General features: G+C 38.4%; 1 protein-coding gene across 2 annotated transcripts in view; it reads right to left on the bottom strand.

The window, feature by feature from the left end:
- LOC126251701 (coiled-coil domain-containing protein 22 homolog) overlaps positions 1-16,840 on the bottom strand; it is a 214,890-nt gene that overhangs the window by 41,233 nt on the left and 156,817 nt on the right. For both annotated transcript variants that reach the window (XM_049952289.1, XM_049952290.1), the window contains exons 8-10: positions 16,425-16,564; positions 4,602-4,776; positions 3,747-3,881 (exon numbers count right to left, since the gene is read on the bottom strand). In XM_049952289.1, the coding sequence (XP_049808246.1) occupies positions 3,747-3,881; positions 4,602-4,776; positions 16,425-16,564 (450 nt within the window). The remainder of the gene's footprint in view (positions 1-3,746; positions 3,882-4,601; positions 4,777-16,424; positions 16,565-16,840) is intronic.

The raw sequence follows: 16,840 nt of genomic DNA, 5'->3' as shown, positions 1-16,840 counted from the left end.
TAGTTTGGTTCGAGTAGTAATCTTCGCAGTTAAGCTTTACCACGTAGCCATTGCTATGCATCAGGCATTCCGACCGTATTTATATGGGTACCCTTCCTTTTTACGTGCTTTGTCTGGTTTGAATTGATTGCTTATTTTTCTATGATCTGAGTAAGTGCCGTTCTCTTTGTTATAGGTGTTTACGTCACTCTAAGCTGAAAATGCATTACTGTACTGTGTCATGTACTGTTTGTCGCATTCTGATAATGAGAGTTTATGGCATGTTACCGCTCCCAGCATGGTTTGCTTTTGTGTATGCTACCACCGCTTACAACTAAAGAAAGGGGAGAGAGACATCAACGAAATTGTGCATACCAATCACATACTGCCTGTCCAAGAGCTTGCAGAAGAATATAACATTTAAGTTGGATCACATAATGAAATCCTGGTACAACATTAAGGAATGCATCATGTTGTCACAAATTTGTCCCACGGCTCATGGGTCAAAACCAGAAAGACCTTCGCCTCGCGATCTGTGAAGAGTTTTTGGATTGTGCAAATGGGAATAAGATGTTTCTTAAGAAAATCATAGCTGGTGATGAGACATGGGTCTACGTTTATGATGTTCAGACCAAGGTTCAATTTTCACAATAGGTTGGGAAAGGTTCTCCAAGACCACAAAAAGCCTGGTAGATCAGGTAAAATGTCAAAGCCATGCTAATAGTTTCTTTGACTTTGAAGGATTAGTTCATCATGAAATTGTGCCACTAGGAAAAACTGTTAATTGATGGTACTATTGTGATTAATTGATGGTACTATTGTGACGCATTGTGAGCCTGACAATGTCATGCCTCACAATAACATACCCACTCCTACATTCCTGTTGACGCGTAACTATTACACAAAAAATGAAATCAGTTGCTACCCCATCCTCTATACTCTCCAGACGGGCCCCCTCCGACTTTTATTTTTATTTCCTAAGTTTAAAACCCCCTTGAAAGGATGAAGATTTGCAACTATAGATGAGATAAAAGAAAATTTGCAGACAGTGTTTCATGAGGTCCAGCAAGAGGCGTACCAAGACTGCCTCCAGAAGTGGAAATGGCATTGGGAGCTGTGTATCAATTGTGGAGGAGAGTATTTCAAAGGATACCATGCACAATACATAAAAGGTAAGTGCTTGTTCACACACACACACACACACACACACACACACACGCACACGCATACGCACACGCGCAATGACAACTCTCATACACGACCACAGTCTCTGGCTGCCTTCTCTGCTATATGGTGAGTAGCAACTATCCTTTTCATAACGACTGACAGTTCCATCAGTTCTTGGTACTTCATTTTGTGTATTATGTATGAAAACACACACTGGTGTCTTCTGTGTTTTCATTCATAATACATATTTATTCTATGAGATGCAATGTGTGTGTGTGTGTGTGTGTGTGTGTGTGTGTGTGTGTGTGTTTTCAGCGGAGGCTGGCCTGACAAATATGAAAATCATGAAAAATGTTCTGACAATATTATCATGTAGCTTGATACAGGTACAGAAAAATATTGTCTTAGACATGTGTTGCAAGGAAGTTTGTGGCAATAAAACAATGGATCTTATATACTTCCAATTGGTGAAAGTTGAAACTTCCCAGAAGATTAAAACTGTGATGGTAGAGCACTTGCCCGTGGAATGCAAAGGTCCCGAGTTCAAGTCTCGGTCCGGCACACAGTTTTAATCTGCCAGGAAGTTTCATATCAGTGCACACTCTGCTGCAGAGTGAAAATTTAGTTCTGGGGAATGTTGTCTGACATGCCACTTTGGGCATGAGTAGCTAAGCATTCTGTCTTAAACACGGAGCACAGTTGTAAGTACACTGATATACAATAACAAATACACAAATTTATGCCAAGATTGATTGTTGGGTTCAGAGTTGCCCACAAAATTACTGAGGGTCAATACCTTAATGTGCAAGGTCACTAGTACTGAGAATGTTATAACATGGATTTAATGTAAACACATTAACAAGCTTCACATCTGCAGTTCTAGAAGTCCAAACAAACAGTGGAACTTGACATTGGATGGTGAATACAAACAAATAGCTCACCAGTCCAACATTGGATGGCACATACAAACAAACAGCTCACCAAGTGTTGCATACCAATTGGTCACTTCACTGGAGTCATGTCCTATATGCAAGCAAGTGACAAAGATACCATCCAACTTCAATGGCTTACAAGAAAGTGTGCACAGTCAACCAGTTTCCCAGAGCACAGATAATTATAATGTATATACACTAATGTTTTACTCACTCACTGCTTTCTTGCAAAAAATGAAATAATGATCAAACTGACTGGACGGCATAATTTGTCTGTCATGCTCATCAAATGACTTCAAACAACAGTTATTATTGTCATCAGTTTTTATATAACCCCTTGTTAAGAAGACTATCAATTCTTTATGTATCACTATAAGAGGTGAGGGCTCTTTGGCACAAGTTACTGTTCTCTACCTTTTTGAGAACACCCATGGAATGAATATATTAGCATATATCCAGTTTGGATTCTTAAGTACTTATTATTATCTGTTAATTTACATTGCAAAATTACATACATGTGTAATGTGGAAATCAACAATAGTATTACAAACAGGGATGGGCATTATTCCAATAAATTTGCTTCTATATAACTATTCTAACAAATAGATCAGTTGTAAAATTGTATTAGTGAATAAATTATTTATGGATAAGTGGATTATGTAGTTCTGTGCTTACATGTAATTACTTGTTATTTATTAATCAGACCTTAAATAACAAAGTAGAATATCACCACCATTTTCTTTGTTTGATTCTCAAACAGAGCTGTGTCTTATAACCAGTGTTTCTTCCTGTGACTCAGTGCAGTTTCTGTTTGATAAATAATTTATTAATGTGTTGTACAGCTGTGTGCCTCGGTGGCTCATGGTCAAGTTCCAGACCACAAAGCCAAACATCTGGGATTTGAACCCCACCCCCCCATTGGTCCTAGCACTGTTTCTGTCACTTCACCTGTAGCAATGAAAAAACGATAAATCATGTTGCACTGCGTTTCGGTGTACATTTCAAACTATAGGTACCACTGTAACTGGCTGAGAAGTTGATTCACAGGACAGACGAACGCAAATGTAAACCAACTTCAATAGAACAATGCCTAGTAAAGCACTATATTATTCAATACAATGTTCAGCTTGAGCAAAGCTTTACAGTGTAACAATTGTAATGTGTAAATGCTTCATAACCCTACAATATCTTCCTCAACTATACTACGATTACTAACTGTACTGATGTGGTTGATTGGTTGATTTTGGGGTGGGGACCAAACAGTGAGGTCATCAGTCCCATCAGATTAGGGAAGGATTGAGAAGGAAGTTGGCCATGCCCTTTCAACAGAACCAACCCAGCATTTGCCTGAAGCGACATACGGAAATCGCGGAAAACCTATATCAGGTTGGCCAGACACAGGTTTGAGCTGTCATCTCCCGAATGCAAGTCCAGTGTGCTGACCACTGTGCCACCTCACGATGTGAGTGTCTTTTTGATATAGTCACACAAATGCCTCATTTTTGCAGCGTAAGAAAATGAGTGAACAAGGTAATGGCTCTGTGGTTGGTAATGACTAATATCAATGGACTATAAATTCTCCTAAAATGGCACTAAGCGAAAAGGCATTGCAAAGTTACACAAACATCCACTGCTTACTTTTTTAAACTTAAAGAGCAACACTCATACCTGTTCTTCAAGATCTCTGATTTCTCGTATTATAGCGCCAGTTTCTTCTACCATCTGAACTAGTTCTGAACAATCTGAGTGGAGTGTTGCCAATAACTTGTAGGCACGCCGTGAAACTTCATCCTTTTTGGCATCCTAGAATTAAAGTTGTAACTGAGTGAGAACTAAGTTGGCAAATCAATTAAGAGGAAAATAAACACATATATGATGCAGTAACACTATATGTCTCCTCTGACAAAAGTTGTGACAGAAGACATAAAAGAGGAATAATGTAGTGAAAGATACATCACAACTTTAGGGCAGTAAGTAGCCCATAGAAAGAACATCTGCAGTGAAAACAGATAAGAGCAATTATGAAATACTGGCTGATAATCAGCACTCAAAGTTCAATTTTTGTTTTAAATAACAGCACTGAAGTCCAGATGCAGGCACTATATTATGATGAGAAAACTTCACACATAGTGACAAACATATCTCTGGAAAAATACTAAGCCACACCACTTCAGCACATGTCAAATTTCGTAGTATTTGCATGTTGAGTAACTTTAGCACAAACACATTCCTCCACAACATCTTTACGTTATAAATTATATCCATGTTTCACAGATTTTTGTTGCACTGAGAGCACATGACTAAATCATCACTGCGTGGGTTCACAAATTACATGCCGAGATCAAAAATTGTTTGCAAAATCAAACTTCAAAAATTTCCAAGTTAAACTTTGTATTAAAAACTGAACTGGCTGTAACATACACAGTTTGATACTTAATTCACATCCTGGGCTATTATATGCTATAAAGTTTCTTTTTCTAGTGATTACAAAATACATTAATGTGTCACAAAGAGGAGGCATACCCTAAATATAAGTTCATCAGCAACAGTGAATGATCTTTCAAGTTGTCCTGAGAGAGTGTTTATCTCCTTCTGAAGCTCTCGCGTATCTGCTAGGACCTTGGCAATTTCATCACGTTGCTTTCGAATGTTTCCAATGATTTCCATGATACGCCTGGTGTATGCTGTCCTGGATACCCTGGAAATAAAGGGACTATTCAGTATTACAATTATGAAGTTTTTAATGCTTTTTATTTCTAAAACAATCATTAATATTAAATAAATAATCACACTAAATGATCTTCTAAGGCTGAAACAATAATTGGACAGAATAAAGAGAAGATTATTTCCACTGATGTGGGAGAATAATGTGTAGAAATAGAAAATGCACTGAGCATTAGCCAGGTGTGTAGAAAAGGACAATTATGAAGTGTATCTTTTTAAAGTAAGAATGGTTTTAAAATAAAAATAAAAGAAGTAGGTGTTTCTAGCAATTTTGTTTTTACATGAGTGCCTGTACTATACTCTGCTTCTCTACATAATTCCCACCAATATTCAGTGTGTTTACATTTGTTTGTGATTATTTGAAATGCCTTCTCCAATTGGGAATCCCACTGACTGTGAAATATGTTCTGTGATTCATTTTCTTATTGCTAAAGTCATGAAAGCAGCTGAAGTTCATTGTCAGATCAGTGAAGTGCACAAAGAAAACTTTACAAGCAATGGGATCGTATGGAAATGTGTGATAGCTTTTAAAAATGGCCATATCAATGTGCATGATGTGGACTAAAGTGGGCAACCTTCAGTCATGAACTATGATTTGGTGCAGAAAGTTGATGAAAATGAGGGAGAGCACAAAAACATTACAATATTGACATTATGTGACAAGTTTCCTCAAGTGTTTAGAAGTATGCTTTCTGCAATTGTTGCCTAACCAGGTAGCAGATTTCTATGAGGGTGGTATTCAAAAACTGGTTGTATGATATACGAGAGCAAATGCTCTACTGACAGTGCTATCCAGGCACAACTCAAAACTTGTCCATTGCTCCTCTGAAGAAATACTTATACCCTGTAAGGATAGCCAGTAATTGTCCTTTTCTATGGACCTGTCTTCAGCTTGACACCTCTTCTGTTCTGAAATTTATCCCAATGCAGATATTTATTTTGAATTTTAGGAATCTCATGCACTCTGCAATGTTCTTTCTAACAATTTGAAGGCCATTTCAAGTTGTTTTGATGAATATAAATGGAAGTGTTCCACATTTATGAACATGGTAGAGCTCTGCAGTCACAAGTTACTGCACGACTCTGCCACGTTTGTAACTTCTATTTCTGTTCATCAAAATAACTTTTGACTGTGTGTACGAAATAATTTCTGTTCTGTGCCATTAACAGTTCACGAAATTTCCTGATCTGTCGAGTGTGCCTAAGTGCCGACCATCATTCATCTGCAGCAATTGGTTGCCTCTTTTTTCCTCCTCTTCCTTGTCCTGCTCCATCACCATGACAATCACCACCATCAAAATTCACAGGTAGCAATGACATTCTTCTTGGAAGTAGGCACAAAATACTTAATTACAATTTTGATTAATGGAATACAGGTTTACTTTTTTAAAAAAAATGTAAAAATTCATTCAGTTTCAACATGGTGTTTCAATACACAATATTTATATCAAATGTTTGCGTCTTACAGTTTGTTGTTTAGGGAGCATTCAACAGCGAGGTTATTAGTGCCCTTACAAAAATAAGCAGAAATGAAAATGATTAACATGTTGAAAATTTGATGAAAGGTGTAAGAAGCAACTGATATAAAGCTACACACACACACTCCCCCATTCTCAACCTTGATCAACCACACACTAGCTCATATCCTGTATGGCAGCATTACAAAAGTCAGATGTCCTAAAACTGGCAATTAAAATAAGGAAAGAGGAAAGCTAAAACAGATACAAGGAATATGTGGCTAGTTTATCACTTACAAAAAACACTGATGAACTAGCCAGGGAAGAAGTCAGACATTTCACAAAACCTTAAAATATGTACCATTTTCATTTTACTCTCAATTAAAATAGAGAGCAAGTCTGTCAGTAATTTAGCTGCTGTCACCTTGTCTGAATATAAACCACAGTTCATTAATATGTGGATCAGTGTGACCTGTACGCCACAGAAACCACAATGTGGAAGTTCTTCCCAATGGAGTAAGAAGCTGATCTCATCCCATCTGCATGGCTGGAAGGAGACATGCCACAGCTTTGTTGTGAACTTCAATAGACACAGCTTGTTGTCTGTTACTTCCAGCCACTCTTCATCCCACCTAAACATGACACTGTACCTCAATAATGAGGTGACAGCATGTAAGGGGATGGCACACTGAAGTGCCTAACTACTACATCAAGCCTCCTTCACTGCTACCTCTGTCATTTTGGAGACCTAAATACCCATGTGGCCTGAAACCCAACAGACAGACTCCACCTACCCCAGACTTTGTAGATGAAGAAGAGCATTCTGGATATTCTGGACTACTTTATCTGCTGGGTACAAGTGTTAGAGAGATGAGGATACCAGGAAATCTGAACAAATGAGGAATTTAGCAGTGACGAGACATCTCATCGCTCCAGTGCCCTTAAGATCATGTATAATTGGGCATCAAACACAGTGAATTCCTGAATAACTGGATCTTCAGGCGCTATCAGGGGAAAATAACAGAGCAAGGAATGAAATCCACCTGTTTATACCCAGCCATGGATACAGCCATATAGGTGTGGTGTTCATTTAAAATGTCGTAAAATGTTGTGTTAAAAACATTTGCAGGAATGCAGCCTGTACTAAATCTAAAATTAGTCAGGGCTTCTGCAGTAACCAATGTGGCAGTCACTTCCAACCCTGGGTTTGGGTCTGTACTTGGCCCGGATCAAGCAATTCAGTAAATTTTTATTTATTATTATTGTTTTTTAATGCAGATTCCAAATGCAGGGTGAAGAGTCAGTCACCCTTCTCACCACTAGTCACCTTTTTTGCTCTTTTAGGAAGAAAACAGTTTTGTTTCCAAGTTTCTGTATTCATGTTCATTCACTTAACTTTCTGAACTACCCCAAAGAAGAAAGTACATAAAATCTAACCTGAAAGGTTTCTGAAATTTGACACAGATTTCCCCTTTTATTTTTGAGAGTTTCTGTAATTTGTGCAACTATTATTAGTGTCAAATATTCCTCTACTACAATTGTTTCCAGTTTTATTCCAATTTCTAATTTTTTTGTGATAATATTGCTGCTGTGACCCACTGTCCTGTTTTGAAAAGCAACTTTTTGGAATGTGGAAACGTAAATTCTGTAGTGAATGGTTTGAAAAGGCAGATAGTTCAGTTACATTTATAAGTTTCAGGTCAGACGTACCCTTCACGTTTCGAAAATGTGCCAACAGTACAGATTTTAAGTACCAAGGATAGTTCTACCATTGTTGAATATGTTTGGACAATAAAACCAGTGATTCCCAATTACTCTACGGATTTGTCAAATTCAAATGATATATGTGGCTTTTTAAGTTGATGCCCCCTGATAGCCTTCCTGAACATTCTGCACTTTTGTCAAAAAAATGAGGTACCTAATAACTGATGCATTTGCACCGTTTCTTGGGGAATATAAATTAGAAAAACCATGTTCATCATATTACACATTCAGTTCTGATGAAACTACCAATGTTAAAGACAAAAAAGAATTACAAACGACTATTGCATTTTGGTCAGACAATAAATGTTGCATAACAACATTTTGCTTAAGAACTCAGCAAAGCAGATGATTGAAAGTTACATCAGAAATTATGTGAGGCACTTTCTGAAGCCAACTTATCCCTAAATAAATGCCTTACACTGGGATCAGACAGACTTAATGTCAATAAAAAAGTGTTTAGCCTTTTAAATAGTGACGTCCAGGAGACTCGGGGTAGACAAACTTATAAATGTCGGAACCTGCAACATTCTTGCAATTCATAAAGCCCACGCGAAGACTTCATAACATGTAGGTGAAGAAGCATCTCAGTTTCTGGTCAATATTTACCATTATTTTGATGTTTGGCCTATTTGCTAGGAAGAATATGAAAGAATTCAGTCTAATATTCCACACCACTAAGTGCCTTACTTTAGGACCTTCAGCCAACAGGATTTTGCAATAATGGAATGGTATTCAATATTATTTTTTTAAGCACATACCTCTACAAAAGACCTCTGCTACTGTTCAGTCCCAATCCTACAATGCCACTGTGAACACACCAAAAAAAATCCAATGATATCAGAACTTCATTTCGCAATTTTGTGTGCTGAACTATTCAGTAAGTACACACGATGTTTACAAAGCCAAACACCATTGATACATAAGTTGTAAACAGAAATTCTGAGTATTTCTGAAGTTCTTCAAATGGAACTCATTACATTGGTTAATCTGCTTCCTCTTGAACAATTAGGTGTTAGTGAGCAAGTAACCGAAGAGCTTAGTAAATTGGAAGAACATGACAAGTCGTGGCTTCTAAAGAAGGGCCAAAAATATTAAATTGCAACTCGCAAATGTGTGATGAAAATGACGTGCTTATCAAGAGCAGCACTGAAAAGTTTTAAATTTTTAGACTACGAAAGAACGAATTAAGAGCAGAAGCTACAATGCCACGTTAATGGTAGCAGAAATGATACTGTTCGATGCCCGGCAAGATTACTTGTTAGACATGTGGAAAGTTGTACAATCTGTAAAAGAGGATTCAACTTTAGAAAACAAAGATATCAATAATTACTGGCAGCAGCGCATCTCAAAAACAGACTCATCCTTCACAGAGTTACTAAAAGTTTCAAAACTTGTTAAGGTTTCTTTCATACTGTCCCATGGAAATACAGATGGAGAGAAGAGATTCCATTTTGAAGCACACATAAGAAGAAGTCAATGTGATTATGCATAAAAGATTTTAAAGAGTATTTTGACTGAGGGATGCTTAGGAACAATACCCATCCTTTCCCCCCCCCCCCCCCCCCTCCTGTGCCCACTGACGCACGGCTCATTACCTGTGGACAGCAAACACATGCAACTTATACTCCTTATAAGGAAGAATGTTAAAGGGAAAGAAAACTTGAATTAGAAAAAAAGCAAGAAAAACAGAACCAAATTCATCTTGAAAAGGAGATTAAGTAAATGAATGACATGAAAAAAATCAACTGAATGAGACAGTGGCTCTGTAAGAACAGGGGGGTGGGTAAGGGGGAGGGGGGACCTAAGAAGGTACGAGAGGAGCTTATCTCTCAAGATTTAGCTAAACGGAAGAAAGCACTCGAAAAAAATTACTTAAAGCCAGCAAAATTGGCCCATGGTACGCCTGAGGGTGAAGAAATTATGAAAGTAGAAGAAAGAGTGTAAGAAAGGGAAGTGGAAATCAGTCATAAAAATCTTGAGAAAATAAATCTAGTATGATTTACTGCTGTATACGTGAATGGTGGAACAACAAATAACGAAAGGCGTGAGTAATTAACGACGTTTATTTCTCTACAGATGGAGAAGGAAAAACATAATAATACAACACTTTGATAACAGAGTTAATGCTGCCATTGGGATAATGATCAACAAAGTCCGTGGATGGACCTGATGGCTTGAGTACCCTGAAGTCCTGGAATAGTCTAGTTACATCCAGAGTTGATAATCCAGATCAGGGTAAACTGAATGATATGGGATCAAGAGATCCGCAACAGGGAAGTATAACACAAGATGGCTGAATGAGGTGCTGTGTGCATTTATAAAGCTGTGGCAGTATAGGAATATGCCACCACCAATAAGTCTATGATGCTGTGATACAGCGCAATTGGTGTAGAACCGTCATGCAGCTATCTGACATGGCTACGCCAGCCAGGTGTTGCTACTTTACTGTGAGGGCAGCTGTGTGCGTGGACCACGCCCATGCTGTACGCTTGGGCAGCACTGCACGAGCCAGGAATGGTCGACCACAGGCTGTGTGACGTGTGAATTGCGGGCACATAGTAGCAGGCATCACAGTGTGGGCATTGAAGATAACAGAATCATTACATTATTTTGCTAAGATATTTAAGAAACATTAATTCAAAAATATTTCTTTTTATCTTTTCCAGTATTGAGGTGCAGAATGTCTCTAGCTGTAAAAATCTGGCATAGATTTTGTTTGTGAATCACACTTACCTGTATAGGATTACTAATGTATCTGCATATGTTAAACTATTACGCAGGAAAAAAATGGCCGTGTTGTTGCTGCTGCTACTGCTGCTGCTGCTGCTGCTGCTGCTGCAGTCTTCAGGCTGAGAAACTGGTTTCAGGTAGCTCTCCATCCTAAAATACTCTGTGTGAGGTTCTTCATCTCCGAATAACTACAGCAACCTACATCCTTCTCAATCTACTTACTGTATTCATCTATTGGTCTCCCGTCATGGGTGACTGGAATTTGAGAGTAGGAAAAGGGAGAGAAGGAAACATAGTAGGTGAATATGGATTGGGGGTAAGAAATGAAAGAGGAAGCCGTCTGGTAGAATTTTGCACAGAGCATAAATTAATCATAGCTAACTCATAGCTTAAGAATCATGAAAGAAAGATGTATACAGGGAAGAACCCTGGAGATACTAAACGGTATCAGATAGATTTTATAATGGTAAGACAGAGATTTAGGAACCAGGTTTTAAATTATAAGACAGAAAGGGGCAGATGTGGACTCTGACCACAATCTATTGGTTATGAACTGTAGATTAAAACTGAAGAAACTTCAAAAAGGTGGGAAATTAAGGAGCTGGGACCTTGATAAACTGACTAAACCAGAGGTTGTAGAGAGTTTGAGGGACAGCATAAGGGAACAATTGACAGGAATGGGGGAAAGAAATACAGTAGAAGAAGAATGGATAGCTCTGAAGGATGAAGTAGTGAAGGCAGCAGACAATCAAGTAGGTAAAAAGACGAGGGCTAGTAGAAATCCTTAGGTAACAGAAGAAATTTGAATGTAATTGATGAAAGGAGAAAATATAAAAATGCAGTAAATGAAGCAGGCAAAAAGGAATACAAACGTCTCAAAAATGAGATCGACAGGAAGTGCAAAATGGCTAAGCAGGGATGGATAGAGGACAAATATAAGGATGTAGAGGCTTATCTCACTAGGGGTAAGATGGATATTGCCTACATGAAAATTAAAGAGACATTTGGAGAAAAGATAACCACTTGTATGAATATCAAGAGCTCAGATGGAAACCCAGTTCTAATCAAAGAAGGGAAAGCAGAAAGGTGGAAGGAGTATATAGAGGGTCTATACAAGTGCGATGTACTTGAGGACAATATTATGGAAATGGCAGAGGATGTAGATGAAGATGAAATGGGAGATACAATACTGTGTGAAGAGTTTGACAGAGCACTGAAAGACCTGAGTCGAAACAAGGCCCCGGGAGTAGACAACATTCCATTAGAACTACTGATGGCCTTGGGAGAGCCAGTCCCGACAAAACTCTACCATCTGGTGAGCAAGATGTATGAGACAGGTGAAGTACCCTCAGACTTCAAGAAGAATATAATAATTCCAATCCCAAAGAAAGCAGCTGTTGACAGATGTGAAAATTACCGAACTATCAGTTTAATCAGTCACAGGTGCAAAATACTAACGCAAATTCTTTACAGACGAATGGAAAAACTGGTAGAAGCCAACCTCGGGGAAGGTGAGTTTGGATTCCGTAGAAATGTTGGAACACGTGAGGCAATACTGACCCTACGACTTATCTTAGAAGCTAGATTAAGAAAAGGCAAACCTACATTTATAGCATTTGTAGACTTAGAGAAAGCTTTTGACAATGTTGACTGGAACACTCTCTTTAAAATTCTAAAAGTGGCAGGGATAAAATACAGGGAGCGAAAGGCTATTTACAATTTGTACAGAAACCAGATGCCAGTTATAAGAGTCGAGGGGCATGAAAGGGAAGCAGTGGTGGGGAAGGGAGTGAGACAGGGTTGTAGCCTCTCCCCGATGTTATTCAATCTGTATATTGAGCAAGCAGTAAAGGAAACAAAAGAAAAGTTCGGAGTAGGTATTAAAATCCATGGAGAAGAATTAAAAACTTTGAGGTTTGCCAATGACATTGTAATTCTTTCAGAGACAGCAAAGGACTTGGAAGAGCAGTTGAACGGAATGGGCAGTGTCTTGAAAGGAGGATATAAGATGAACATCAACAAAAGCAAAACGAGGATAATGGAATGTAGTCGAATTAAGTCAGGTGATGCTGATGGAATTAGATTAGGAAATGAGACACTTAAAGCAGTAAAGGAGTTTTACTAATTGGGGAGCAAAATAACTGATGATGGTCGAAGTAGAGAGGATATAAAATGTAGAGTGGCAATGGCAAGGAAATCGTTTCTGAAGAAGACAAATTTGATAACATCGAGTATAGATTTAAGTGTCAGGAAGTCGTTTATGAAAGTATTTGTATGGAGTGTAGCCATGTATGAAAGTGAAACATGGACGATAAATAGTTTGGACAAGAAGAGAATAGAAGCTTTCAAAATGTGGTGCTACAGAAGAATGCTGAAGATTAGATGGGTAGATCACATAAGTAATGAGGAGGTATTGAACAGAATTGGGGAGAAGAGGAGTTTGTGGCAGAACTTGACAAGAAGAAGGGACCGGTTGGTAGGGCATGTTCTGAGGCATCAAGGAATCACAAATTTAACATTGGAGGGCAGCGTGGAGGGTAAAAATCGTAGAGGGATACCAAGAGATGAATTCACTAAGCAGATTCAGAAGGATGTAGGTTGCAATAAGTACTGGGAGATGAAGAAGCTTGCACAGGATAGAGTAGCATGGAGAGCTGCATCAAACCAGTCTCAGGACTGAAGACCACAACAACAACAACAACTATGATTATAAGTACTGGGAGATGAAGAAGCTTGCACAGGATAGAGTAGCATGGAGAGCTGCATCAAACCAGTCTCAGGACTGAAGACCACAACAACAACAACAACTATGATTTTTATCCCCCACACATCCCTCAAATACTAAATTGTTGATACTCTGATGTCCTTGAATTTTCTTGCCAATTCTAGTCAGTGCCTACTTGTTAATTAGGCTATCTACCCACCTAACCATCAGCATTCTTCTGTAGCACTACATTTTAAAAGCTTCTATTCTCTTCTTGTTTAAATTGTTTAGTGTGCATGTTTCATTTCCACACATGGCTACATTTCATACAAATACTTCCAGAAAAGACTTCATAACACTTAAATCTATATTCAGTGTTAACAAATTTTTCTTCTTCAGAAATGCTTTTCTTGCCATTATCAGTATACATTTTACATTAAATATCCCCTCTACTTCAGCCCAAATAGCAAGAATTCATTTACTATTTTAAGTGGCTAGTTTCCTAAGCTAATTCCCTCAGCACCATCTATTACATTCCATTAGCCTTGTTTTGATTTTGTTGATACTATTTTTATATCCCCCTTTCAAGACACTGTCCATTCCATTCAACTGCTCTTCCAAGTCCTTTGCTGTCTCTGACAGAATTACAATGTCATTGGCAAACCTCAAAGTTTTTATTTCTTCTCCCTGGACTTTAATTCCTACTCCAAATTTTTCTTGTGTTTCCTTTACTGCTTGCTCAATGTACAGATTGAACAACATACAACCCTGTCTCACCACCTTCTCAACCACTGCTTCATTTTCATGCCCCTGAACTCTTGTAACAGCTGTCTGGTTTCTGTACAAATTGTAAATAGCCTTTCGCTCCCTGTACTTCAACCCTGCCACCTTCAAAATTTCAAAGACAGTATTCCAATCAACAATGTCCAAAACTTTCTCTAACTCTACATATGCTGTAAACGTAGGTTTGCCTTTCCTTAACCCATCACTGACCTGTATATCACACACCCATGTTCTAGCTGCTGTCTCATGAAATCCCTATAAAACTGGAGAAGATTTGTCCTGTCTGTTCCACAAGACCTGTGGCTAAGGTACTTTTAAGATATGAAGCACTTTCTGGGTCCTCATTTTCAGATAATGCAGATGTGGCAATCTTGGAGGTATGGAATAAAAATGAGGCCCTAAAACCTCACTAAGTCTTTTAAAATGCAGAATGACGTACATATAGATAAATTTAAATTAATGCAGATGAATAGGAAAAAGAATCCTGTAATGTTTGAATACACTGTTAGTAGTGTAGCACTTGACACAGTAACGTCGATTAAATATTTGGCCATAACATTGCAGAACGAAATGAAATGGGACAAGCATGTAATGGCAGTTGTGGGGAAGGCGGATAGTCGTCTTCGGTTCATTGCTAGAATTTTGGGAAGATGTGGTTCATCTGTAAAGGAGACCGCTTATAAAACACTAATACGACCTATTCTTGAGTACTGCTTGACCGTTTGGGATCTCTATCAGGATTGAGGGAGGACATAGAAGCAGGCTGCTAGATTTGTTACTGGTAGGTTTGATCATCATGCAAGTGTTATGGAAACGCTTCAGGAACTTGGGTGGGAGTCTTTAGAGGAAAGGAGGCGTTCTTTTCGTGGATCGCTACTGACGAAATTTAGAGAACCAGCATTTGAGACTGACTGCAGTACAATTTTACTGCCGCCAACTTATATTTCGTGGAAAGACCACAAAGATACGAGAAATTAGGGCTCGTACAGAGGCATATAGGCAGTCATTTTTCCCTCGTTCTGTTTGGGAGTGGAACAGGGAGAGAAGATGCTAGTTGTGGTACGAGGTATCCTCTGCCACGCACCTTATGGTGGATTGCAGAGTATGTATGTAGATGTAGATGTAGATCATAAGCAATAATATAAGAACAATTCAAAGGAAAACGCGCGCAAGCATGCACACACACACACACACACACACACACACACACACACACACACACTTATCGGAAGTAAATTGTAAAATGTGACTTTGTAGCCCACCCCTCCAACCTCTTCACTGTCAGTTGCAACTGATGAGCCACTGTTACATTGTTGGAGGAGGAACAGAAAACTGCAAAATCATCATCAACAAATAATGAGCTTTCACTGGAGCCCTTATTGCAGACATTATGCTGTTTATGGCTATTACAAAGACAATTCCTTGGGGAACACCAATCTTCTGCTCAAAACTATTTGACATCATGTCACCAATTTGGTATCTAAAAAAGAATTTAGATACGAAGGACCAAATAAATATGGTGAGGTGGCCACAGAAGCCCCATTGGTGGAGCTGTCAGAGAATACTGTACCTCCCAGTAGTGTCTTGCATGTTACTGATGTCAAAAAGAGTCCTGATAAATGATGTCTATTTTGGAAAGTCCGCTAGATAGCCACCTTTAGCAGGGTTAGGTTGTCGACAGTGGATCAACATCTCCGCAATCCACACTAAGAGCAAGTAAGGAACTGCTTGGTCTCTCATATCCAGATCAAACAATGGTTGACCATTTGTTCCAAGGTCTTTTCCATACATCTTGTTACAGCAACACACCAGTAACTACTAGGATATGTTCAGGCCTTTCCTTGTTTGAGGAGAGGTATCAGAATTGCCTCCCTCCATAAATCACACATTATACCTGACGGAAGGAAAATTGCATCAAATCTTATCACCTCAAAACTAATATTAACAAACCTTGGGAGTATAATGTGAAGCCAGTCACCTTAGTTGTAGCTAATGAAGTAAGAAGAGTCAGTAATTTGTACTCCTAGAACAATAATGATGAATGAAAATGTATGCCCATTCAATTCTAATTACAGAATGCAATATCATTAATAAAAGTCTGCTGAAGCACGTATTTAAACTGTGTTATTAAATAAGTGCAATAGCAACTGACAATCAACTCTTGAAAGCATAAAAGTTTCTCACGTGTTTGTATCCTTTGACACCTTCTCGTAGTCTGCAAGTAACTGAGTATGAAGTTCTTCTTTACTGTGAACCTCATCGGTAAGTTCACGCATCTTTTCTCGCAGTGTTCGAATGGCATCTGCTTGTTTCTGGCTTTCTGACTGAAAACAGATTAATCATTCGATACTAATCAAAAATTTATTCTGATGCCATTTTTGATTATAGCATATGTACAATAAATTTCGGCTATTCATTCAAATGCTCAGCACATATTTTACATAGGTAGCTGTATAGCAAAGAAACAAAGTGAATACAAAATTATTCCTAATAGTATGGTATATTCAAATTCATCTCTCATGGGAGGAGGGAGAGGGGGGACACTAATTAGACTGTCACACAAATTGTCCCTCCTGGGTCCTGAAATACAACAAAGTGCA

This window comes from Schistocerca nitens, chromosome 4 (assembly GCF_023898315.1).
Source record: "Schistocerca nitens isolate TAMUIC-IGC-003100 chromosome 4, iqSchNite1.1, whole genome shotgun sequence".
NCBI lineage: Eukaryota > Metazoa > Arthropoda > Insecta > Orthoptera > Acrididae > Schistocerca > Schistocerca nitens.
This window is presented reverse-complemented; position numbering and strand designations above follow the sequence as displayed.